Source organism: Zootoca vivipara, chromosome 2 (assembly GCF_963506605.1).
Source record: "Zootoca vivipara chromosome 2, rZooViv1.1, whole genome shotgun sequence".
NCBI classification, from domain to species: Eukaryota; Metazoa; Chordata; class Lepidosauria; order Squamata; family Lacertidae; genus Zootoca; species Zootoca vivipara.
The window spans coordinates 95,735,978-95,762,984 of NC_083277.1; the positions used below are offsets into that span (position 1 = coordinate 95,735,978).

The window sequence follows — 27,007 nt, forward strand, 5'->3', positions numbered from 1 at the left end:
GACCACTTCATTAAGACATGGGAAGATGCCTTCTATCAAGCAGGACCATTGGTCTACCTAGCTTAGAAGTATTTACAGTGACTGGGTTTCTCCAGGGTTTCAAACAAGAGTCTCTCCAGGTCTCACCTGGAGATTTCCTGGCCGTGCTTGTAGTACAGTACTTGTTTATTTTTAAAGCTTTGGTGGATTTCATTCTCAAAGTTGAGGATCTTTTAAAAACACACTTGATAATTACAGTATTTGACAATACAGGCAACTCCCCATTTGTGTGGGGGTTGTGTTCCAGGTCATTGTGCGCATCAGTGGTGTTGCGTAACCTCATTCCACCCCCTTCTGGGGCCAAAAGCAGTGCATGTGTCAGCTGTTGTGCATCAATCAGACACACACAAAATGGTGGCCATCTGTATCTGATTGGTCTATTGAACGTGTGTGTGTGTGTGTGTGTGTGTGTGTGTGTGAATGACTGGTCAACATGTTCAGTCCTCTCTCCAAACACATTTCCCACTCATCTGGATCCACATGTGGCTCAGGGACAGCCCCATTAATCACTCTCACTCTCAAGGTGGTTCCCAGAGAAAGTAGAGAAGCCCTGCCCAAAGTGCGGAGGAAGCAGCCTGTTGCCTCATTAAATCCACATGCTCTTCTCCCAGCAGCCTCCCTGGTGCCCAAGGGCAGAAGCAGACCTGAAAAGGGCAGGAGAGGTATTTTGGGAGAGATGCATGCCGGAGCATGCCGCTCAGGGCGCTGCCAACAGAAACTCCTGCTTTTCAAGTACAGCGAGACTGGGCCTCTCCCGGCTGAGAGCAGGAATAGGGCACTTCACACACACAAAAAACACCCTCAAATCTCTAGGCCACAGCAGTGGCCCTACAGGAGTAAGCCTACCTGGCATGGCTTACTGTAACTGCTTGCCCCATATTCCAGTGCAATCCCCCCCGCCCCCCAGGGCACTGGGCAGCATATTTTCATGGGATGTGCTTCTAGTGAGCCAGGAGCTCAAAGCACCCTTCAACTCTCACTAGTATTATCAGAACCAGGGCTTCTTTTAGCTGAACTCGCCAGAACTCAATTCTGGCACCTCTCAGGTGGGGGCGATTGCCATTCCAAGAGAATGAGGGAGGTGTGAGTTCCGGCACTCATTTTTCTAGAAAAATAGCACTGATCAGAACACTAGTCAGTTACCGGTATCACCGCAACATGGAAGGCCACGTTCTGAAGTACTCACCCCATGTTTATGTATTTATTAAATTTATATTCCAGACTCACTCCCACAGGAGCACACAGTGAGAGATAAAACAATGAAAACTTGTTTAAAAACAATTCCAATACAGATGCCGGCTGGGAAAGATCTAAAATTTAAAAGGTTTAATGAAAGAGGAAGGTGCGTACTTCTGTACAACACCCAACTTGACCATGGCTCCCCACAAATGAAGCCCTTAGTGGTCACCACCTGCTACAAAACTCACCCAACCACCCAAAGAGGGAGCCCAGGAGTTCCCCACCCTGCACCGCTCTCACCGTTCTCCATCCTGAGCACCATGTTGCCAGCAGCAGAGAGATGTTGCAGACCACTATCTCCGTCCGTTCCACAGTTACGTGCTGCTCGGCTGGGTAGACACCTGAGTCTGACTTGCTGTCTGGCTGCGGCTTCCTGGAATGAGTCAGGTCTTGTCCCAGCCAATGGGTGGCCTTTGCCTTGGAGGATAGGCGTCATTACAGTCCTGGCCTGGCAGTAACCGAGATAACCAGCAACGCCCTGTTCCTGTGGTGATCCTTCAGCCTCCATAGGGCTGTTAACCCCCTCATGCTCTGGAAGCAAAGAGGAAACTACAACTTGATGGATGTAAACACTAGCTGGCATGATCTGTGCAGGGTGGGATAACAGAAAGAACCCCTCCCAAGCCTGCAGCAAAGGGTGGGGAATCACAAAGTATTACGCACATTTGAGTGCAGAGCCAGTGTAGTCCACTGAGTCAAGACTAGGGCTGAGAAAAGACTGGCTGAAATTTCTGTGCAGCCCCTTGAAGCTTGCTGGGCAGAGGAGAGGAGAACCACAAAGTGTGCCACCTTGAAAAAGTGGGTTATTAATGCAGTGAAGAAAAGCATGTTATAAATGCTTTTAGTCTACTAGGAGAACTGTTATTAGACCATCCACAGGCCCAGTCATTCCTGAAAACAGCTTTTGAATCATCCTCAGGTCATGTTACAATTTTTTAGCACCCCTTACTTTTGGAATTTGAAACTTTAAAAATTCAACATGCCCCAGCATGGTAACTATTCTTCATTTGTGGCATGTGGTGTTTTGAGTGACATTTACTCACAACAGGGGCTCCCAAACTGAAGTCCATAAGCTTCGTTCAGGGAGTCTGCACTGTGTCTGGATTTGTGGCTGAGGATGGAAGGCAGCAAATTCATCACATAAAATATTCCTACAGATTTTAAATTGTATTTTTACTGCTTCTTTTATTTTTACGTTGCGTTCTATTGTATTACACTTTGAAGTCTTCAAAATGCTGTAAAATACAATATATAATGAAAGGAGCAATAAAAATACAATTAAAAACCATGCAGCACCCAGCATAGCACATATATGTTCTTTTCAAACAAAAGCAGAAAAGCATTACAGACAATTGCGAGGATAAGAACATTACTGGGAATGAACATGTGACATGACGGAATCTAGCAGAGCACGTTACAATTGCAACAACAGGTAGAAAAATCTTGAAGCGGTCCACCAAGACCCTCTACCATTTTCAAGTGGTCTTGAAAATGCCATTCCTGCCATTCAAAGCCAAGCCAAAGTAAAGGGCAGCTAATTCCATCCAGTTTAGGCTTCACTGGCATTCATAGGTCTGTTGGAGACATTTGCACACACTTTTGTGAGCACTTTATGTGTAAAATTCACACTGTTGTGTAAAATACGCACTTTTTCAATGCTTTTCAGTACACACACCCCAAGGAAGCATGTATTTGCATGCACACTTTTTCACCACCGAAAATGCACTTGGAGAAGTGTGTTAACAGAACAGTACAGATAAGAGTTGGCCATGTGCTGCCCTCTGCTGATAATAAAAAGGCATTGGCCCAAGCGGGGGTCACATTTGTCTTTTAACCCATCAAGCCAGTAGAGGACTGCAGAGAGAACTCCTTCCTGAAAACAAACTCATGAACCATTACAAATAATCTCTCTGCTACCACCTCTACCCCAGACTGCAAAAAGCAATTACACATATTTATGGTCCAGTAACTATATGACTGCAGCTTGCTCCTTGCACTCTAGGGCTTCTGCAAGCTGTGTCTGAGCACATATGTGAATCACTGTAAAATCACCCTGCAATTTTTGCTGGGCAAGTCCCAGATTTTACATTTTAAAAGAAAGCATCATACCCAGACAGCTGCCCCAAGGCAGACAGGAGGGCACCCAGACTAAGCGAATAGGTGGGAAAGCCTTGGCTCAATAGAGTGCCAATTAGTAAGTCAAGCAAATGCAGAGATTCCTAAAATACAATAACACATTTTCTCCCTGTGGGCCTTAGAAAGGAGGGACATGGTGATGCTCCAAGTCTTCTCCATCATTATTCTTCACATTCCCAATCTGCCCCAAAACTTCATCCAGTTCACTCCACACAACGGAGCTGGCTGGAACGAAGCTTTGTAAGACACACCTCCCCAAACTCGGTGGCAAACCAGAAGTGGTCAAACTGTGGCTGAGGAAATCATACACAGCTCAGCTGCAGAGCCATTCAAAAAGTTGCTCCCAGACAGTTCAAGAATCGAATCAGAAGTTAATGAATAAACCTTCTGGTTCCCTGGGAAGAGTGATCAACTGTTAAACCACCACTCTGAGGACTGTAGCTCTGTAAGGGGAATATTGGCCCTCTTAACAACTCTCAGCACCCTCAACTAGCTACAGTTCCCAGGATTCTTGGGAGAAGCCACAACTGTATAAAGTGGTATGATCCTGCTTTAAATGTATGATGCAGTTGGGGACCTCATCTGTATGCCTAGAGGAGGGGTGGGGTATTTCAGTCCACAGTGGAGGGGGACAAATGCGGTTTTCTGGGCCGCTTTACCCATTCCTCAGGCTTCTCCTCAGACCACACCTGTCACTGGCCACACTCTGCAGCAGTGGTTCCCTATTTATATCCCACACAGGATATGGGGCATCTTGGTGGCCCACTTACTGACTTTCCTGCCTGCTGTAGCAATTGTATTTCTATTGCTTCTTTTATTTCTTACAAGTTGTATTTTACTGCATTTCAAAGAATTCAAATTGCAATGCAATAAAAACACAATATTATAATAAAAGGAGCAATAAAAAAGCTGTTAAAAATCAATAGGAGTATTTAACGTGATGGACTTGCCAGCTGCCGTCTTCAACTGCAAATCCACAGAAATGCTGCAGACCACTTGGGATGAAGCTCACGGACCACCAGCGATTCAAAGGTCACAGTTTGGGACCCCTGCTCTAAATCAGCCTGGAGCGATTTTGCCTGACTGGAAGCTGTCCTCTGCTGTGGTAATACTAGCATGGGCAAGAGGTACCTGTGCATAGAAACCTCCGGCTTTAGCACGGTTTCTCATGCAAAGGGAAAATTCGCACCCACAGCCCTACCCAGCTTTGCCTCTGGAGGTGCCAACATCTTCCTGTCTACTACCAGTATGCAGCCTGCCCCTGAGGGAATGTGGCATTTGAGCTGAAAGACCTGGTCTAGCTAGGGAGAGAGGGTACAATGGTTTTTGTAAAGCTGTTCCTAGATTAAGAAACTTTGGAGTGCTCCTCTAGTTTAAATAGCTTCTGACAAGATCCGGCTGTCAACAAACTTTTGCCTGTCTCCTCCAAGTTGCCAGGCACAAATGGGTTCAAGAAGTTCCTGCTCTCAGCTGCTACTGCGACCACATCCTGTTTTCCTAATGACAGTTGCCTCTCATTGCTGCATCGGATACAGTAAGGCTTCAGTGCTGCCAGGAAAGGGACTCCATTTCGAAGTCTGCCAGGCCCATTACTTTTGCAGAAGTACAACCAAATCCTCACATTTAAGAGGCAGACACACACCCAGGGCCCATCGCCCCACTCCTCTTTGCTCACAGCTGAGGCATAACAACAGCCCCAGCCATGCTTTGCCTGGAGCCACCTGGCTGTGCAGAGTACAGGCCTCGTTTCCATGGACACCATCTGGCTTCCGTTTCCTCCTCCCAGCTCCTGCCAAGGCAGAATCCCCTTCTGTTTGACTGTTGGGGATGGAGCTAGCAGCCATATGGGAAACGGCTCTCCCCAACGTCTGAAGAGGTGGAGGGAACAACACAACCAGCCCCTTGGGTTCCCCCTCACATACTTCATGACAAACTGCAGCTGTGCCCTGTTTGTAAGCCACTGGGCGATGGCAGAATTCCTCTCCCAGTTTGGCAAGAGCTTGCAGGCTGCCAGCCATTACTCTGCAGTATCTAGCCTACTGCCAGGCTGCATGGTAGAAATTCAGACAGCTGTTGATATTTTGGTCCTACAAAAGAATGCCTAAGAAGAATGGACATGATGCCCATCCAGAATAAACATGATGCCCATCCAGACAATGCTAGACTGCAGCTCCCATCATTCCTGACCACTGCCATGTTGCCTGGGTCTGGTGGAAGTTGCAGGTAGGCATCATCTGGAACAGTACTAGACAGAAGCTAGATTGGGATTTACTAGTAGGTCTAAGTGACATGCAGTAGACTACCAAGGATTTTTGACACTGTGTTTTTGAACTTCCCAACCCCAAAAAGTTAGGCTGCTAATGAATTAATGCAAAGTATGGTTTCTATATATGTGAACAAGTCAATGAAAGATTATTCTTCGTTTTTTATCCTAAAACTCCAGGGTCAGCTTACAATTGCTGTTTGTTCGGTTTTACAATGCAATTAAAATAACAACCTTTGCCAATGAAAACAACTTGCATTCCTGTTTGGAGATAGCTGCAATTGTAGCAGGGTGTTGGTAGGAAAAAGGTTTTCTATGTTGCCAGGCTTTTCCTTTGACCACTACAGGGGCAAGCAGTCCTCATCAACAACTGAAACTCATAATGAAATAAAAAGCAAATCTGCCACCTAAGCGGGTGGTATTCTTGCCTTCATGGAATATTCAAACATATATGACAATGGTCAAATAAATAGGCAATCAACTACCAGTGTACCAACCCTATGTTAGACTGAGCAAGGAAACAGCAAAACTAGATTTGTTGACCCAAGAAATAACAAGGACTGGGGTGATGGGAAGGGTCTGAAACAGTCCTATTCCCTGGCTAGGTTTTATGCAGAATCCATCCATGTATTCACACTGCCTTTCATAAATACTAGGGGGCAGAAACTTGTTCTCTTTTTTTAAAAAGGGAAAATCAGGTTCTGAAAATTGTTGGAAAGACACCTAAGTTGTCCTTTACAGCTGCAGGTCCCTAGACTGAACTCACAAGAACTACTCACTGGGTCCAAGTACTGGACTCGTCTACAACACAACTTTCAATACCAGAATGTAAGGCCTGTAGCAGAACCTGGGGCTGAGCCAATGAACCGGAGAACTAAATGTTACAGGCTTCAGTGCTAAGGCTGCTATATTCTCTCTGTACCTGAACAAACAGTCTCATACTGTGAAATGGCTTTAATCCTGGATCACTCTATCTGGCCTGCCAGCCTCCCCGCCAACCCAAAACCACAAACCCTCATCAGACAAATCAGTCCCCTCCACCCATCCTGTTGTCACACAGCAAGGAAGAAGAGACAGAAAACAAACCCGTCTCATCAAGTGCCCGTACATACTAAGCTTGCTAGTTTTTCCTTAGTAGAGGCTCTGTGCAACAGGCAGACATTCATTCCACAGGTGAAATGTTGCCCACTGTCAGTTTTCCATACTGGTGGAAACTGTAGTTTGTTTAACAGTTGCATGACTGTTGCATTCAGTATGCAGGTCTAGGCACACATTCCCTCCCTCAAACCCCCTTCCAGGGTTACCAGATTTTGTTGCTGGCTCTGTACTATAAGCTGCCTGAGTCAGGTTCTTTCTCCAGTAAGGCAGTTCATAGGGTGTTTTATTTTAAATGTGAAAACAGGGTTGAGAATGGAATTGGCCTTAGGCCTCAGCCGCCGCCTTTGTATAACACAGTCCTTTCCATTCATCATATTCCACAAGGCAGACACCAAACTGGCAGCCCGAAGTTTGTGACCCATTACAGGTGATGCAGTGGTTAGAGCTGGGAGACTAGGGTTCAAATCTCAACTCAGCTATGAAGTTTGCTGGATGACCTTGGGTCAGTTACAGTCTGTCCTACCTCACAGGGTTATTGTAAGGATAAAATAGAGAGGGGGAAATGAACCACGTAAACCACCTTGAGCTCCTTGGAGGAAGGGTGGGATATAAATGCAACATCATCAACAACTACGACAAATATAGCATATGCTCTTCCTCTAGTGAGGTCAAAAAGAGGTCACAGCCACAACCCCATTGCTAGGCATCAGCAAAATAATGATCTGCTCTCACACACTTTTGAAAAGCTACTTTCAGATAATAATTTCAAAAAATCTTCACAAGAATATGTGGAAAACACACACACCACAACATGTATGAAGTTAGCACACTTGACTCTTTCAGAAAATGTGCAGACACTGGGAGAACATCCCCATCACTAGAGCATGGGGCTCTTAAATTCAGGGTTGTGGGTTCAAACCCCATGTTGGGCAAAATATTTATTTTATTTATTAAATCTGTATACCACCCTTCATCTGTAGATCTCAGGATGGTTTACAACTTAAAAATACAAGATAAAAAACACAAAATACTGTACATAATAGAAGATGACGACACTAAAACCCTCCTCCCTCACCTCTTCCCACAAACACATTAAAAAGGGTATACTCAGCCAAAGGCCTGGTTGAAGAAGAACGTTTTTGCCTGGCGTCTACAGGTGCATAATGAAGGCACCAGGCAAACTTCCCTAGGGAGAGCATTCCACAAACGGGGAGCCACTACAGAAAAGGCCCGTTCTCATGTTGCAACCCCCCGGACCACTTGCAGGGCCTCAGAGGATGATCTCAGGGTCCGGGTAGGTTCACATGGAGAGAGCCAGTCCTTGAGGTATTGCATTTCAGGGGGCTGGACTAGATGATCCTCGTTGTCCCTTCCAGCTCTACAAATCCTATGATTCTATGACTAGCAGAGCAGGTTGCCCGCGAAATGGACTGGAGCTTGTATCCACTTTGAATCTGAGCATGTGAGGAAACAGATTGCCAAGGGGATCAAAACACAGAACTGGGTTCAGCCTTATTGTAACCAAACACAAGGCTGTGAACCAATTGCCACCTCTTCCTTCCACCTGTACAACAGAGGTTAGACTGGTTCCTGAGCCAAGGAATCAGCAGGATGGATTCTCCCAAGCTCCTCATTCCAAAGCATTTCGGTCACCTGTGTACAGTATTTATGAACTCCAGCGGATAAGGTTACATTTACATCGGTGCACCAAATCTCAGCAAGAGGAAAGCAACATCATAGCTAAAGGCAGTGAAGCTGTGCCCCTTGCGTCTTTCAAAAGCAACCTTCGCTTAGAGGGACACCAGTGCAATATGTCTGTTGTGGCTTCTCTTGCAAGGGACAGGGCATAGCAGAGGACGACTACGGTAATCCTGGCTCCACCACAGACAATACACAAACTGCACACACCCCAACTTCCGGCACCTCATTTCTCCCAGCATCAGCACAAGGCACTCCTGGACATAGAGAGGAGAGGCAAAATATAAAGCACCTACCTGGCTTGGTGGCTACCAAGGTGGAGGGGAAGAGGAAGGCTTGGAAACTGGAGGCACAGAGCTCACCGACAGTGCCCATGATGATGCCCTCGATGCAATGCCCTCTCAAGACTGGGCAGGGGTTGCTGCCCTTGGGCAGGTGAGAAAGGCCTAGCAGGTCGGAGCCAGACGCTGGAACCTCTGGGTGCCCACTTTCTCAGCACCAAATGGCTTCCCAAGCAGCAGCCTCCACTTCCCCCTCTTCCAGACAGTGCAGGGGGCGGGGGGGGGGGGAGACACGGCAGGAGAGGGATCCCCAGTCCGGCTGGAGCAGAAGGAGCAGCAGAGACTCCCATGCACAGAGCCCAGCCAATCCCAGCTCCCTGCCAGGAAACTATTACTGTTCCGAGCCGCTGAGCTGTTCAGCTGACGAAAGACGCACAAAGCCACTTAGAGGGCAATTCAGTTTGGGAACTTTTTCCAAGGTGCCCCCCCCCAGCTCCTCCCCGGCCACTCCTCCCAGCTGCCCAGGAGAGGTTTGGGCAAGGGGTATTTTTAGGTCGGTTTTATCCGGCTGCATTATTACAGCTTTAAGCATCTTGTGAGCTAGTGGTTGCTATGCAACGGCCAGCGCATAAAAGGAAGGTGCACGGAAATGTAACGCATGCAGGTGCCAAAGACGCATGTGTGCATAGATGTGCATGGGAAGTGCAAGGAAGCAGCAGGGTAAGAGTTGCAGAGTAAGGAGTCGGCGCGATTCCCAGCCCTCTAGAAAAAGGAGCGTCGGGAGCAGCACCATGTGGATCTTGCTGGTAGGTTGCAGTTCAAGACCACTTCTCTAGGCGTAAGACCCTTTTCTCAGAAGCATGTTCCACCTGAGCAGGAAGGCACTGGCCAGTTGGATCCCAATTACAAAGGTTTCAAAAGCAAAACAGGCTGTGACTGGTTGCTGCTGTGAGGCCCTGGCAACTGCTGGTGAATTCTCAGCTGTTCTCTTAAAAGGTTTTTAGCCCCCATGAGAACAGAAAGGTCGGCCTCACAAACTTGGACAAGACAGACAGTGACTGGCTATTTCCCTTTTGACAGGGCTACTGGCTGTCTTTTACTTTGCTGGGGATCATGACAAGCCTGATTTACACATCTGTCCCCAAAGCAGCACATTAGCCCCTTCTACATGCTTTTAAAAAGTCTGTTTCTATAACACAGTATGAAGCCATAATTTTACCAAACAAGCTTTGGCAATGTATTAAAAGTAATGCATAAAATCCAAACCATGTCTGCTGTCTGCGCAAGGGAGTACAAACAATGTTTAATGTGTCACAGAATTGACACAGCATTATGCTTTCCACAAAACTATTTTTGTCTTAAAAGAGATTGTGTTTTGTCCTGCGTTTGGTGGCTATGGTGAGACACAAAAAGCTGCAGAGAGGTCCATCCTTTTTGTGCTTCTGCAAATAAACTCAGTTTGAACTCTTCTTCCTTGCATCTCTTATTACACAGTCTCAGAGAAAACTTGACTGGCACAAGCCTCAAGTTCAAACACATTCCAGTCCACCTTGAACTTCTAATCCAATCTAATCAGCTGCACACAGGGCAACAGAAGTCTCACTGGCAAAGGTGGTGCTATTGCTGCTTCTCCGAGGATGTGCAAAGCAATCTCAGATTAGCACTCTTGTCGAGAACTGGGAGCCCTACCTGAAACATGCAGAGCAGGTAAGATACATGACTCTGTTTCTGGAAGACACAGGGAAACCTGAGATGGCCAGAGTTTAAGAGGAAAGATTGGCAGGAGTGTGGCGAACCTGACTAATGGGGAATCCATAAACGGCCAGTTAGGTGATAGGTCTGCAAATTTCTTCTGTCAGAAATCATGGAGAAAGAAAAAGACAGTCCAGCAAACATGATTCATTACATCCTTGTGTTTTTTCTTCTGATTCCACAACTGGCTCCCCTCTGTCTCAAGAGGCTCGTAAGGAGCCACGTTCTTCAATGGGGCCAGAATCCCTGCAGCACCAAGCTGAACAGCAGCTGAAATAGGGCACAACGGGAACTGGCAAGCTTATCTCCACAAGCACAGGTGCACATCCCAGCTGTGGCAGCAAGAAAGTGCACAGGTGCTAGCGTTGTCTGCCAAATGCTTCAAGAGCAAGCTTACATTAGACAGCTAACAGTATGGGTCCCCTGTCTTAAAAAGGCAAGCACACAAAAGCTTCCATGTTCATCTGATACGTTTCCACTAAAACCCAACATCACTATTCTTTTCCTGGGTCTCCTATTCACTTGGAATTGCTGGTCTAAAAATCTTCTTCTTCTTTGGCGATCACTTGTAGCCAAGTAAGATTGTCTTCCATGAACACGGTCTTAACAATGAGTTCGTAAGTGACTGTGGAGGCCAATTCTGGATTCACACATCTTTCCACAGTGGGGACATAGGTTTCCAGGTGGGAGACAACAGATGGAAACAATGGTTTCCTCTCCCACTACAGGTGTTAATTTACTTAACAACACTAAGATTATCAATTACGGCTGCTGCAAATTTAATATCTAAATGAATTATCACAGACTGCATTATATTACCATTTGATTTCAAATTTATGTTTCCTGCCTTTAAACTCACAAGTGAATATACTCAACCACCAAGGATCGTACTCCAAGCATCTGATGAAGCCCATAAAAACGTATCTTAACAAAATTTGTTAGCCTGTAAGGTGTAGCGAAAAGGGAAAGAATGCCCTCCCCCAATTAGTCTTTAAGGTGCCAGAAGACTCCTGTTTGTTTTTTAATATATTAGCTTGTTGCATCTATCCCTCTGGAAGCTCTCCCCAGTACTGTACTGCTGGAAACACACGACTCTAGCTTTCTCATCTATGGCAAGTTCAACATAATGTTCCTTCTGTCAGCTGAATGCTAGACTGCTGGAAAGTGAAAGTTTACGGAAATCCCATTTCATAATAGTTTGATAAGCTTTAGGATCTATTAGCAAAGGAACAAACCAAACCAAGTAATTCCCTTAGCCTGTGGCTCCAATTCTATTGCCTCTTACCCACAGTAAAGCAAAGCAAAACAATTGGCCCACAAACTAAGAGGGTTCAGGACCCTGACAATCAAAACCCAAAGTAAAATATGTGTGATTTTTTTTACACACACAGAGGCAACTCCCCGTTTGTGAAAAAATGAACCATAGTTTCTGAGAAAAGACATCTTTCCACTACAGCAAGCAGCAGAGATAGAGAAGACGGAGATGCTCAGGAGAAGTATAAGCCAGATCAATCAACAGAAGAGGCAGAATCTGAGAAGAGGATACCCATGAAAGGCTGGCACTTCCCTTGGCAGTCTCCAGAAAAGCTCATCCCCATCCCATAGTTTTCAAAATGTTGTATGTTTTAAACTTTCCAGCTTTGCTATGATAGCATCCCCCATCTACTTTAGAGCACCCCCAAGAGACCAAACTGGCTTTTCACCTTTACGACCAACTACTTTTCTTTATAGCTGGGAAGTCCCCTGTGAACCCATTTGCAGATCGCATCAGCAAATAATGGCTTTGTCACCCAACAAGTACTCTGGAGAGCTGCAACAGGCCCTGAAGCTCTGTGCCATTCTCAGTTTGTGTTCCACAAAACTTCATTCTGATAGCATAAGTGCCTAAGACAATCATAACACCATGAAGATTTTATACCGTCTAGTAATAAGTTGCTTGACAGAAGCAGATCAATCCCGAGGTTCTCTGCATTCAAGGTATTAACTATTGATATTTTTATTAGGTTTTTAATGGTGCTTTGAAATATATGGCTTATTGAACTGTGTTGCATTTACCTTATGCTCCAGACCAGGCCCTCCCTACACACTGTCACATAGTGCATCCTGGGGAGGTCACTATGGTTTGACATCACCTCTGGAAGCACACTCCATTGCCTTTCGAGACAGACAGATGCAAACAACAACAACAGCACTCCTGGGCTCCCTTGGGGAGGAAGAATCAAGATACAAACCTAATAAAATAAACACTGCAGGGTGGCATCCGCTCCTGAGATTTGCCCAGTAGATGGCACTTCAAAGAAAGGGCTGTATCAGCGTTGCAAAAGGCTCTTTAACAAGGCTGAGCCCTCCATTCATGAGGTACTAGTTCTCACACTGTATTCAGTGCCTGAGACTCAGAAGGGGAACTAAAGGAGTCCCATAATGACTTCTGCCCCAAATGAGTAGGCAGGGAGAAGAAGAACTCTTTTCAGACAAGCCCTACATACAAAAAGAAGAGCAGGCCACTCTAGTTAATGAAACGCTTGTACATCAGATATTGATCCATTGCTGCTTCAGTCTCTGAACTGGCACACAACTAGGCAATGACAAGACTTTGGGGCAAGCGCTGTGCCCCCAGAACTGAATCCAAAGTCAGGTGGAAGGACAATGGGAATTTTTATCCCACAGGAGGACAGAAAAGCCATCCTATTACTGTATGGTCCTGGTAAGTGAAAAGAGAAGCGTGGGGACGGCAAACAGTTAATGTTTCTGGTTTTGGCAGATTGAAGCTAGCAAGCAAAGCTGTTACGCTGGAGCATTTATTGCAAGCCAGCCAAATGAGTAGAGCGATGCCTCCAGGGAAAGAGTCCTCTCTGCCCCAAATAAGGCTCCTGTTCCTTGAACAGCTGCATGCCAAGGTCCGTAAAGTCCATTATAGGGTAGCAGAGACCAGGGGCACCGCTTGGGGAACTGAATTTAGTGCTGTGCCCCAGATCCCCTTTCCTCGGCCTCCTTTTTAAATTAAAAAAAGCAAACTTTGCTTACTGTGCAGCTAAGTGCAGTGCTAGCAACCAACAGCCTTGCCATCTTAATTTACCCAGAGGCACACTGTGCATTTATGCAAATCTGCATCATGATCTGTTTCCCAGGTTCTTTAAGTACCAAGCGATGCCCCTGGCAGTGAAAGAAGCAGCTCTGTATGCTGAGCTTCTCCTCGATATGCAGCTGATTAAAGAATCGGGACAGTAGCCTTATTTGGGTCAGGACCCATTGGGGGATATGAACTTTTAGCATCCTATGCCATACAATGGGTAAACTAGGTGGAAAACCTTCCAGAAAGGACCAGTGCTAACCTATACTCTCCCCTCCCCAGGCCCAACTTAGCAAGATGGCGCAGAAGAATGCCATGGCCATCGATGTTGAAAGCCACTAAGAGCTGCAAAAGAACCAACAGGGACGCACTCACGCACTCACAAGCCATTCCCTTATGGAAGCAATCCACTGGGGAAACAGAGGCTGTTCTGTCCCAAACCCATGTTTGAAGACAGGTTGAAATGGATCCAAATAATCAGCATTGCCCACGGCCATGCTGAGTTGGGAAGCCATCCCATGTTCTAATAATTGACTAAAAAAATCAAAGAGACCGTGTGATGTAGTGGTTAGTGTGTTGGACTAGGATCTGGAAGACTAGGGTTCAAATCCCCATTAAACCATGAAGCTCACTGGGTGACCATGGGCCAGTTTGTTTTAACCTCACGTGATTATTGAGAAGATAAAACAGAAAGTAGAACTACGTATGCCACCTTGGGCTCCTTGGAGGAAAGGAGGGGAATATAAACATGATAAATAAATATAAATGAAATGATATATCAGGGATTGGAGGATAGTTCAAGATTTGTAGATCTGACATTCATTCATTTAACAGAGATTTCACTGCTGCCTCCAAGGATATAGGAACCACGTCATCATTCAGTAAGGCATCCAGCCCATATAGCATGCCCTCAGTGACCAGTACATTTGATAAGATGCTGGACCTCACTACTCCCAGGTGTTGTGGAAGGTACGCCACTCAACAAGCAGGACTCTGCACAAGCACTCCTCCTGAGACTACAGGAGACATTTGAGGAAATGAGAGCCCATCTCAACAACTAGAATTTGCATTTGAAACCTGTTCCATATTTTTGTGTGTGCACATCAGTCGCCCTCCCAGCAACCTTACAACCCTGGCCACTGTCATTTTACAGCTTGAGAACTGAGGCCCAGGCATTTGCTCCAAAAGCGTCCCACAGGTGAAGTGACCCACTCCCCATGTCCTGGACACAGGCTTCCAAAACGTGGCAGATACACAACATAGACTGGTTTGAGGCCAGTTGAAAAGCCGAAGGATTGCTGGGAGTGTGCTTTTTTAGGAAGTGCCGGCAAAGGTCTCCATACCCATTACTATTTTTTTTGTATACGGTCCTATACCCACAGGTCTCAGGGCTTCACAACATAGAATCACAATATAAAAACACAAAATACATAATAAAAACTAAAAACAAGAACCACCCAATAATTCTCATCCCTCAGCAGCACTCCTATATATTGTATAGTTCAAAGGCCCACTGGGAGGCTTGTGGAGCATCATTCTTGACATTTAAAACGAGAAAACTACACTGGGGTTAATCTCAGCAAACACACATTCCCAAAGCCACTTTCGGAGAGATAACCTGAATGTGGAGGTGAGGATAAGGGGCTTGCAAGAGAGAGAAAAGGCAGTGGGAGGGACGGGTGTGCAACCCCTCCCAGGCCTGCCGATACTGCAAATGCTCTTTTTCCACCTTGTGCACACACACTCCGCTCCCTAAACTCAGTTCCAGTTTTGGGGGTGGGGTGGGGGCATAATTAAAAGTGGGAGAAGCACCCACTGGGAAGCTCAATGCCTGCTGCTTGGAGCGTAAAAGCTGTCCTTAGTTCACACAAGGGGTAGATCAAGGTGGCCCAACATGCAGCCCTTGAAACAGCTTTTGGGCAGCCCTTGGCAACATTCAGGGCTTCTTAGTGCGGCTCGAATAGCCGGCTAAGTCAGTCATTGCTGCTGTGACGGGCATGCGGAAAGAAACTGCAAAGGCACTTCTTGTGTCTCCCCCAGCCTCTGCAAGGCCAAACAGGCCAGCCACCCCCCTCCTCCCCTCTAACTTTGCCCGGGATAGAAGCAACAACAAAATAATTATAGCAATGACACCGTATTAATGTGAGAGAGGTATTTCCCCCGCACTGGTATTAAGACAGCTGAATGCCTCCATGTATATTTTTTAAGGCTGCAGCCCTGCGCAGTCTGCTTTTATCTGGGAGTAAGTCTCAATGAAATTAACGACATTTGCTTGTGAATAGGCACACATTAGTCTTGCGCTGCATTTTGACCTGAGCAGGGCTTTATCCCAGGTCAGCTTGCACGGAGTCGAAACCCTGTCCTACAGATCGCAGCCTAGCAACCTGCCCTGATTCAACGCATACTTACTTGGGAGCTGGTCTCATAATGTTTAGGAGTGCTCACCCTTAACATGTATTAATTGTGTATATTAAATAGCATTGACCATATTGCAAATGCTTTAATTAACAATGTGGAAATTTAATTCAGGGTGCGGCCCCCCGGGTTCTGTGTTGAAGTACTCCTGTGGCCCACTTGGTCTAAGAGGTTGGACTGCCCTGGGTTAGGTCATTGGTGGACTTTTCCAGCTCTAGAGAGCAGCAGCCATGCATTTCGCCTGTGGCCTACAAGTACCTTGGTTCCTCAGCCAAAGACCTTCCAACCTCACTCCCTTCCCCATCAGCCAGTCATGTATGTCCTCCCAGCTCTTGCAGCAGCCCATCCCCCATTCCTCCTCAGCTCTTTTTACAGAAATCCTTTAATCCTGGTGGCCGGTAATCCTTTATGCAGTACGATTAGTGCCACAGCCAATCTGCTCCAGACTGGGACAGGAAGCTCAGGCACTCAGACCCACCTGCCTGGGGGAAATACACATACACACACAGAGAGAGAGACAGAAGCTAGGCAGTGACAAGCTAGAAAGCATAGACATTGCAAACGTGGGGTTTCTTTTTTCTGACCTGTCTGGACCTTTGCACAAGTCAAGTCTACCCAGGTCTAGGGGGCAAACAAGGGGGGATGTGCCCTGATCACACATAACAGTAGAGATTTTAGCAAATGCAGAAGTCATGTTTTGCAATGAGAATGCATTTCACATCGGCTTGCATTTGATTTTCCGATTTGCTTCATTTACTAAAATCTGGATCCCTGGAGGAAAACATCATTGGCAGGATGGGGTGGTGGAAGAAGGGAGAAAGGAAAGGTTTCTGGGGTACAGTTCAATGTGTGTGGTGGGGAGAAGGGGAGAACAGGGGCAGGGACACTCTAGGACCCCTGAAGAAGGGAAAGGCAGAACTGTAAAAATCCTTATCTCTAGGAAGACTCTCCTCGCAGCCTCCCCACCCAATGAACATTGTGGCTATTCAGCCTTTGGAATTCACTTTTTCTCCACACAAAAAACGAGAGTTGGAAACAAGTTCTTAAAAAAAATGAAAACAGATTCTCCTGCTTTTGTTTTGATGCTGTTTTAGTGAAGAAGCCTGGGCACCATCTTCATTTAGGAGTTTCATAGCCTTGAAATAAATGTTTGCATCTTTCCCAATACGTCAGCAGTACAACTCAGTGGGTGGATAGGAAGAACGGGAGCTTCCGAAAAGAGTGAGGAATACGCAAGGCTAGCAATACTGTCCTGAAATCACAGAAATAAGACCAAACATGGGAGGAAATAGGAGACTCCTGGGAAGGGATGGGAAGCCTGAAGCCACCCCAAACGAGCCCGTTATTTGGAACCTGCGTATTTCCCTTTGTCCATGTCTGGCCAAGCATCAGCTTGTCGAACGCAGGACAATGCCGTTTTGATCATTCGGGGCCTCTGCCGTGATGCGAACCAAGAGAGAAGCTGCACCCTCAGCAACATTCCACCAGCACCCCTGCCCCCCCCCCCAGCATGAGAGCAAAGGACAGACACATCTGTTTCACTTCTAGAGCAAGTTCCGCAGTGAATGTGCTGACCAAGCAAACTAACTTTGTTCCAAAGCAGCTTGTATCTACAAAACCATCACTTCACTGAGCAATCACTTTCCATACAGATCTGAGTATCCAGAACTATCTTAACACAAATCACTGGCAACCACAAGTTTTGCATTGATTCATTTAAAAGCAAAAAATCAAGTTCCTATCCTTTCTGAGCATCAAACACCTTTGGGAAGTGTGTTAGTAGCTCCAGCAAGAACTTAAAGACAAGAGGTGAATGGAAAGACGCCTCCAGTCACGTGACCACAAGATCTGTGGGTACTTAACCCAGCTCCCTATCCACCTTCCTAAGAAACCTGTTTCCTTATTAACACTATGCATTCCCCTCCTGCCAGCCAGAAGCATTTAAATTCTGCAACAGCCACCCATCCCCCTCACACAACCAATCAGAATATACATGAATGCAAGTGAACTAGATGCAAGAGGCAGTCAAACCATGTGATAACTTTTTACCTGTACACCGCAGACAGCACACAGCGGTGGGGTTCCTGAGACTCAAGTACCCATGTCACCTTTTTTGGTGCTCCTGGTTCTACTTATACTATCCTCATTTGAGCCAAGCAGAATTCAAGGATCGCCAGCTGCAACATCACAAGCGAGCGCGCCTCCTCCCCAAAATCCCATGGTGTGTGCTGGGCATCTCTCTCACAAGAGGACCAATTCACCTCACTGTTCTCAGAGCAGATGCATTCTCAAAGCATTTTGCTTAATAAAAGCCAGAGAATAAACACGCTGATCTTCAGAGCTGCTTCCGATTAATCATAGGGCATCATGAAAACAATACCGCCCCTGCCCCCCACAGGTTAAAACCACAGGGGATTACTGGAAGTGCTCAGTGTTGGGATTCAGTGGGATAGCAGCCTCCAGCCGGGAGACTTGAGCACCACCTGCTGGCTCTAAAGCATCCATTTCAAGCTCCCTTGAGATCAACGAGCCTTTAAAAAGTAAGCTCTTTCAAAGCAAACCGGGCTCCAGAATACAAAGGAAAGTGTGCAGATGTATTTCCTTGTTGGCAAGGGCAACATACCTATGGCAACAAGGTTATAAGCACTGGGCAACCGCAAGCTGCCTGTCTTCCTACGCAGCTCCAAGGGAAATCCGTAGCGAGAGTGAAAATTTGAGAAACTATGGATGGAGCCCTGAGCCATTTGTAAAGGCTGCACAGCCACACCCCATTGCAGTCCTATTGCCCTACAGAGGTACTTCGACGTTAAACGACTAGCACACACTGAATGGGACACTTGCATCCCTGAATCTGCATTTTTGGTGGGCAGCTGCTATGTGTCAGGGGGACACACAACAGCTGCCCTAAAAGGATACAGGGTCCTGCAGCAATTGGATGAAACACGATACCATCTCATGCCCTGTTTGTGCGTCCAAGGCCTGGAGATTTTATTACCAAGCCAGCAGGCAAGGAAATGCCCACTGAATGCAAACCAACAAAAAGCAGGGTGCAAAAGGCTTGCATGCTTACATTCTGGCAAAGCAGGCAGCCTAGAGGGCGAAAGTCTGCACCGATAGAGCAAAACAGCCAAGCGCAGGAAACTAGGTGAAAAAAGACGACGAGGTGGAGCTTTAAAGGGTGTGTGTGTGTGTGCTGTGCACAGCTGGATGAACCCTGCAGTTGCCTAGCCCTTCCCTGGGCTATGAAAAACCTCCATGAACAGGGGAGAGAAGGGCAGCAAGGGCAAAGTAAGGTCAGTCATGGGCAAGGCAAGCCACACTGAAGGAAGGGCAAAACGGGAGGGAGGGATGAGTTGAGCTTGCGTGACACCCAAGAAGAGGAACAAAGAAGTGGAGCAACCACCCAACTAGGAGGAAAGATGTGCGACAGAGGATGTGGTGTTCACTGCATGAGTACACACACAGCTGCTTCTTTCTTTCTCTGTGTTGTCAAGTTGACATAAGTTAGGAGAGGGCAGAGGAATTTGTTAACTGTTTCAGAGCCTGGCTGTCTGCATTGGGCCATCAGAGTGGGAGGCACCTCTACAGAGGCCTCGTAAGCCCCAGCTCCCAGGACAGCCAAGCTATTTTCTGTTCAGCGCGTCCTGAAAGCTCGTGGATAGGATCAGTGAGAATGTTCAGTGAGAGCCCCGTAGATTCAGAGACGTCCCATGAAAGCTTTCTGGGGGGAATTCTTGTCATTACGCGAGTTGCATACATTTGCAAGGGTAGCCTCGCTTCCTTTTTGGCTGGAGCAACCAACTCCCATGCAAATATGGATAAATTTAGCTGCCCTGTAAACAAGCGGGCCAGCAGAGGAGAGCCAGCTGCTGATTTCAGAAGCGACTGTCCTACAAGTGCACTAAGACGAGACACAGCAGGCTTGTTTTGAGTCTCCAAAACGGCAGCATGCTCTGCATGGAACCCCCTTCCCTCCACCCAGGCTACACACAAATCTACATTTTCTCAGATGTAAGCAATCGCCAGGGACGCGGGTGGCGCTGTGGTTAAACCACTGAGCCTAGGGCTTGCCGATCAGAAGGTCGGCGGTTTGAATCCCCGCGACGGGGTGAGCTCCTGTTGCTCAGTCCCAGCTCCTGCCAACCTAGCAGTTTGAAAGCACGTCAAAGTGCAAGTGGATAAATAGGTACCGCTACAGTGGGAAGGTAAACGGCGTTTCTGTGTGCTGCTCTGGTTCGCCAGAAGCGGCTTTGTCATGCTGGCCACATGACCCGGAAGCTGTATGCCGGCTCCGTCGGCCAATAAAGCGAGATGATCGCCGCAACCCCAGAGTCGGTCACGACTGGACTGGGTCCCTTTACCTTTAAGCAATCGCCAAAGTGAACGGGGGAGAAAGACATTTCTCCTCCACAAACCTAGAAAGAGTACCAAGACCAACTCCTCTCCACTGCTCACCAACTTTCCTCTAGGTGTGAGTGATGCAATATACTCAGGTCTCAGAGAACAAATGTTCTGACCTGCAGCAAGTTACAAACTAGCCCCCCCGTGCCCATGAACACATTTCCCTCCACAGTGTAAAGCAAAATACGTTAGGATGGATTCAAATCACAGTCTCTGGCTAGAAGCAGTCCCTCGCCGGCACATAGTAGTCCAGGCAGCAAAAGATTAAAAAATGATGCCTGCATACAATAATTGAAAGTATTCAACAGCCCTTGTTAACGTTATTGTAGAGAAGCCGTAATCACAACCTGAGCCATAATCCCATTTTTACAGCAAACACGTGATAACCTGTGAAAACAAGGAGCTCAAATATACCCAGCTGTCAGTGGCAACCACAGCACAGCTCGGCCTCAGAGCCTCCCCCCTTCAGCTCAGCTTGGGGGTTGAGGGGAGGAAGGAGAAAGCATCAGTCCCTGGAATTGCTGCTGTCCCTAAGTCACCTCTGCTGATGAACAGGCAGGAGGACCCCTCCATGTGACTGGGCAGTGCTACCCAGGTTGGAGACGCACAGGGCTGAGAACCATGGTGAGCAGAACTGGGCAGGCTGCCACTTGCCTGAAAGGGAGATTACCCCTGTAAATCTAATCCATCCCTCACAGCACAGGCTAGATGAGAAAGCAGCTGCATGCATACATCGTTTAAGCACCGCTCCACTTTCCTTTGGGATCATAGCAAGAAGTGAGCAACACAGCTGGAATATTCATGTACTAGGCAAATCAGGGACAAGCCCGCTGGTGGCAGGGACATGTGTGCCTGCTGCTTGAGAGAACCGCCTGCCTCCCGGGCATCACCTACAGCTTCAGCCTGGGTCTCTGTGATGAATGGAGATGCTGCGTCCATGCTGCCCGCTCAAAAGCCACCCAAGGTTCAAAGCTAATTTGTTCGCCAAACCCACATACAGGACTCAGCAGCACAGGCACATCAAAGGGCATCTGGCCCCAGAGGCCCCAGCATCAGCCCACTGGATAAAGGAAGCCCAGGGTGCTATTTGCATGGCAGGGTATGCCATGCAAGAGGAGGAATAAGTCAAGCAAGCCTCTACTGCCCCAGCGTGCCACAGCTGCTAAGACACAGATTTGAGCTCACAGCTCTGCTGGGGAAGCCTCTAAGTCAGCCACTCACCCATAACTGGGTCATACATATTAATTCGTTCTCCTGGTGCAACGACACTGCAGAGATGTTCCCAGTGTTAAAGGAATTGGAGTGGATTCGGGGGAGACCGTGCTGGGAGGCTCCCTCCGTTGCAGTGTCATACACAGAAAGCTGAATAAGCAAAGGACCAAAGACTCTTTTGCAGTGAAGCGTCTTGTAGCTTACTTGCGAGCCAAGGTGACATTTCCAGCACAAGGAGTGACCTCCACAGTTCAGTTTTAAAATGTAAACACAGGACCAGCCCTACCGTTAGGCAGAGTGAGGTGGCTGCCTTGGCAGAAAGCAGCAAAAAGGACCTCGTGCCGCATAAGTGACCCTGCCACCTTCAGGCGAAGTGGAGGACACTGCCCCATTGTTACTGTTGAAGTAATATTCAGCTTCCGGTCCTGTTGGCCCTTCTGTGTGGAATGAGGGGGGCACCACTTTGTCGTTCTTGCCTCATGAAGCAAAACGACATGGGACAGCCCTGCTCAGTCAGTCAAACTATTTTGACAACACATAGCCTACATCAGTATATTGAATGTACATTTCTTTCCTTTTCCCAAGGGCAGAAACATCACCTCAATTTGGAACGAGAAAGGCTAGCATGTTTGCAGCCTGCGCACCAGAAGAAGTGATTTGGGCTACAAATGACAGCAAATATTGTCTGCTTAATTTGAGGGCAGCTTCTCAGAAGACAGGTGCTTAGGAAGTTTTAGCTGTGTTATTGCCTGGCTTGTTGTCGCAGCATTTCTAAATTTGTTCCTGTTCCCTCTAAATGTGCGTTCTTTCAGGAAATCAGCCTGCCCCACCTCTTACGCAAGACAGGCCTGTGTGTGAACATCAAATCCTCCAGGCCCAAGCCTGCTGTCCCCAGTTCGGGATACAGTATATCAATTCCAGTCAGTGGCCACCGGAGTTATGAAGGGCACCACCATCGCTCACCCCCCATCCCGAACAATATCATTTTGCGAGCAGTGCACTCACTCCCACCACTTCTGCAGAATACTTATTACCTAGCACCGTAATTTAGGGTTTGGGTAAGATCAGGACCTGACCGAGGGCCTCCCATAAGTCACATGAGGCGACACGCTTGGCAGGGCCAGTCATCCAGTCCTTCGCCACTAGGCCATCTCCAGGGCTCCTGCCACCTTTTTAGAAGGTGATCTGCACTGGCAGGAAATGACACTTGGAAATGACAGTTGGACACACAGATCAAAGACATCAGTCCAGGCCCAAAAAAGCAACCCCACCCCGTGTGTGTGTGTGTGTGTGTGTGTGTGTGCACGCACGCACATACACACTGAGAGAAGAGGCACAAATGTGACAGCTGAACTCAGCCTCAGAAAGAGCCACGTTCTCCCTCTTCCCTGGGAAGGAGAGCTAAGGAGCCAGGCAGAAAGGGGAAGCATCTGCTGCTCATGCAGCTGTTGCTACCCTGAAGTCACCCCCACAACCCTCCTTCCCTTCTCCGAGAGGCAGTTTACGCTTCCCTGCCCAGCCTAGAGGATAAATGCCGGCACGAAGTTCCCCCCACCAAAGGCGCGCAAGCCGACAAACACACGCGGCCCAGTTGTCTCTCGTTAACCCTCACCGCAGTGCTCAGCGCAAGGGGAGCCACCCCTGACCCTTCCCTGTAAAGACTTCTTTTTGGAGTCCGGCCACATTTCCCTCCCTCCCCCCAAGAGGCGGCCGCACGCCTGTTCCCCCAAACCCCCGCAACCGACTCCAAGCTCACCCATTGCAATGAACAGCTGTCCTCGCCCTGCGACCACGGGCTGGAACAGCTGCTCAGAAGCTTCCCTTCTTCTCCCCCACGGGAAGGGCAGCTGCCCTCCTACATAGCGGGTGATTAAGAAAAAAGGTAGCCCTACCCACCCACCCACCGAGAGTCCTAACCAGATACCCGAGAGAGAACCCTCTGTGACCCCACCCTTAACCAACGGCACCGCACCCCGGGCCTTGCACAATCTCTACTTCCTATGCTCAGGAGCCGATCTCTCCTCGGGATTTACTAGCGCACCCTCAGAATCCACTGAGGCAGGACCCCCCCTCAGTGCAACCGGCCACACAGCTCCTAAATCCCGTTAATCGTCTCTTGCTAAGACCAGGATGCAAAAAGAGACTCCTTCCCAAATCCGTGTGTGTGTGTGTGTCGGGATGGTGGAGGGGGCAGCAATTGCACACTCCCCGCTTTAAGCCAAGGACAGTTCGCTGAACATGCAAGGGCCACTCCCCCCTTCTAACTAGCCGCAAGATTAAGGCTTAAACGAATCCCTCCCTCCTTCCCTGAGTGCCCCCCACCCTTGCCATTAAGACCCGCCCCCGCCCCCACCCCACCTTGGCCCAGCCAGAGATGCGTTTTCCCTTCTCCTTGGATGCATAAGTCATTCGTCCGCTCACCGTATCCGCTCTCCTCGTCCTCCTCCATGTTACTAGCCAGGTTCCTGCACGGCTGCTTTGCCCGGCTGCTAAAGCTATGCTGCTGCTGCCGCCGCCGCCGCCGCTACTCAGCAAGTTCCTTCCCACCGCCGAACACACGTGATGAGAACTGGGGAGGGAGGGGGGAGGACGACAACGAAGTGGAGGAGGAGGAGGGCGGCGGCACCTCCCCCTGAAACCCGACGCGAAAGAGGCGAGGCTTCGCGGCCCACGTGACGGGCAACGCGGTCCGGGGCAAAAGCAAGGACCTGGGGTTGCTTTTCCCGCTGTACCGTCGGATCCGGAGCACGCTGGTTCTGCGGCTTGCAAACCTGTCGCTGCAACTGCACACCTGCACGCGCCCACGCACGCATAGCAAACTGTATTCTACTCATGAACACCTACATTAATTGCAGCTGGGGGGGGGGGGGAGGAGCGCCTTTTGCTACCCACGCCACGCGGTGCCCACATTGGTGTCCTGAGGACAGCGTTGCTGATAAAGGCTGGAGAGATAGCAAGCTGCCTCTCTGGGCTGCGTTGGGAGAAAGGGCGGGTTATTAACAAATTTAAATTTAAATAGCAGGTTTTCTCAGGAGTCAAGAGAGCGGGATGTGCCTGGGCGCCGTGGGGTCTCCTGTAAAGCAAAACGGTCCTTGCGTTCCTTGTCTTGCCGAGGGAGGAGTCGACGAGGCTTGCTGTTGACAAGACGACGGGGTGTAATTTAATAGCAGCAGAGTATTAGCTTTCTTACAAAAATAAAAGTGTCCCACCCGTCTGTGAGAAGTGGAAATTCCACTCCAGGGTGCTGCGGCCAAACAGGATCAGGGCCAGCCAAGGACATTTTGGCACCTGAGGTGAACCACAACATGGCTCCCCTTTTCCCACCAGGGAAGGAACAAGGGGTGTGGATAAAGATCTACTCCAGGTTCGCTGCCCCTGTGGATCCTGCCACCTGGGTCTCTTCTCCTTGCCCTTTGGGTGGGTCAGCCCTGGGCAGGATTGACCTTAGTTCTCTACCTTGGATTCTCTTTCAGCGCTGCACATTTTCTTATAGAGGAAGAGATGTTAGTAGGCTATACAAGATCAGGGCAGGGAGAGGAGTTGGGATCACACTGGCCTAGCTGCAACTTGATTTTGTGCCCCCAACACCCATCCACCCCCAATCCGCAGGGCTACTCTGCCTCCATTATATGGGGACAGGAGAGGAAAAAAGGGAATTAAGGGTGCTTAGGAATAGCATTTTTGTTTAATAAAGTGGGAAAGGTCGTTACCAATGAAGGAGGCCAAAGATAGGAATTCATCAGCATCAGATACTGTGATCAACCCAACCCCTCTTCAGGTGTGTTTGAGAATTCCTGGAGTATGAACAGGTATCTCCTTAGAGAAGCAACTCCAGCAATTAACTATAATTATTATTATATAAGCAAGAAGCAGCAATCATTTTAACATACTCCTATTTTCACTGTGCCAGCTGTAACAAGAGTAGATTTAGAACTCTCAGAGCTACTTAGCTGTATTGTAGTTAGTTATTCCGGATTAAAAAAAAAAAAAAACTTGGATACTGGGTAAAAAGCCATACAGTATATGCATTCCCATACATTATTAGGAGTCTCTGCCTGAAAACAGGAACAGCACTATATGAGTGGTTTCTTGAGCAGCAGCTTCTGCTTTAGCACCTGCCATTTAATCAGTGTGACAGGCTGGATAGCTCAGTGCTTATAATGCAAGAAGACTCCTTGTGGGTAATATTTACAATGATTTCTCAAAAGTGTGAGGAAGCTCCTGCAGGTGATGTACAAGTTGTTGCCAGGACCAGTCAAACAGGCTCTTTCCTAACCCTTTCCTAAATCAGCAAGCAAAATAACATTCTAAATCAGTATAGCATGGGAAGCTCTAGAGATACACCATCATAGAAACATTGAGGGTTTATGACAGAAATGATTAGTGCAACCCTCTTGCTTTTAAAGACTGACCAAAGTTGTTGAGCTTTTTTTAAGAATTGAAATTGTTGAGTTTTTTTACAATTTTACCCCAAAGTTGTATGAGCTGTTAGGATTGAAGTTGTTGAGTTTTGGTTTTTTAAAGGATTTTACCCCACGACATATACTGCCACAGGGGCTGGATACAAGTAGAATAGCAGCTTCTTACACTCGCTCCCTATAAGGGAGCATGGTAACGCTACAACTTCTCAGCATGACGTGTGTGCTTAACGGCAAACCACAGGAAGAATATTTGCTCCACTGAATGTGGCATATATAAAATCTACAGCTCTAAAGCTGTTCACGTGGAGTTGGGGTTAACCTGGAAGTTACATGGCCTTTCAACCATTGCAGCAAACCTCTCCTCCTCAAGGGTTTGAGAATCTTTGCAATATGCATTGACCCCATGCATGTTGCAAAGCTAAGCAGGGTCAAGTATGGTTTCAAACTGGATGGAGAACCACGTGTTGAGATTCTTGACCTGCAGCGGGGTTTTGACCCTTGGGGTATCTTCAAACTCTACAATTCTGTGATTCTATAATGCAGAGGCTGTTCAGGTGGGTAGTGGGGATCAGTCTCTAAGGGGCACAAGATTCCCCCCCCCAAAAAAATCCACTTGTTTCTACTGATTAGGTCAAATGCCCTTATTTCAGAGGCTGGGCTCAAGTCTTCCCCCTACCTTTTGCCTTCAGTTCTGCAATAGGCCAAAGCAAAGGCATGCACATACGGGTGTTACGGTGTTAGGATGTCTTGAAAAGTACCCAACATAACCACCCCAGTACTGCAACTACAGAGATAGATGAGTGTCAACAGAAAGTGATAGAGTAGGAAGGCCTGAGACAAGGGGGATAAACCAAGTGGAACAAAGGAGTTCTCAGCTAGGGCTTCAGACTAATGGCAAGCTTAAGAGGTGAGCGGTCATGGAAGAAGTACTGTTGCAATCAATCACAAGAGAAACCAATCGACAAGACTCAACACACACACA

General features: G+C 47.8%; 1 protein-coding gene across 3 annotated transcripts in view; it reads right to left on the bottom strand.

The window, feature by feature from the left end:
- Positions 1–24,159, bottom strand: part of CYTH1 (cytohesin 1) — a 58,179-nt gene extending 34,020 nt beyond the window's left edge. Inside the window, exon 1 of one of the 3 annotated variants that reach the window (XR_009557203.1) lies at positions 1,519–23,273. Coding sequence is in view for 2 of the 3 variants with exons in the window: in XM_035104206.2 (XP_034960097.1) it covers positions 1,519–1,861 (343 nt within the window). In the remaining variant the exon portion in view is untranslated. Of the gene's footprint in view, positions 1–1,518; positions 23,274–24,025 lie in introns of those variants that run through there. The other 2 variants (XM_035104208.2, XM_035104206.2) reach the window with 2 other exon arrangements.
- Between the last annotated feature and the right edge of the window lie 2,848 nt (positions 24,160–27,007).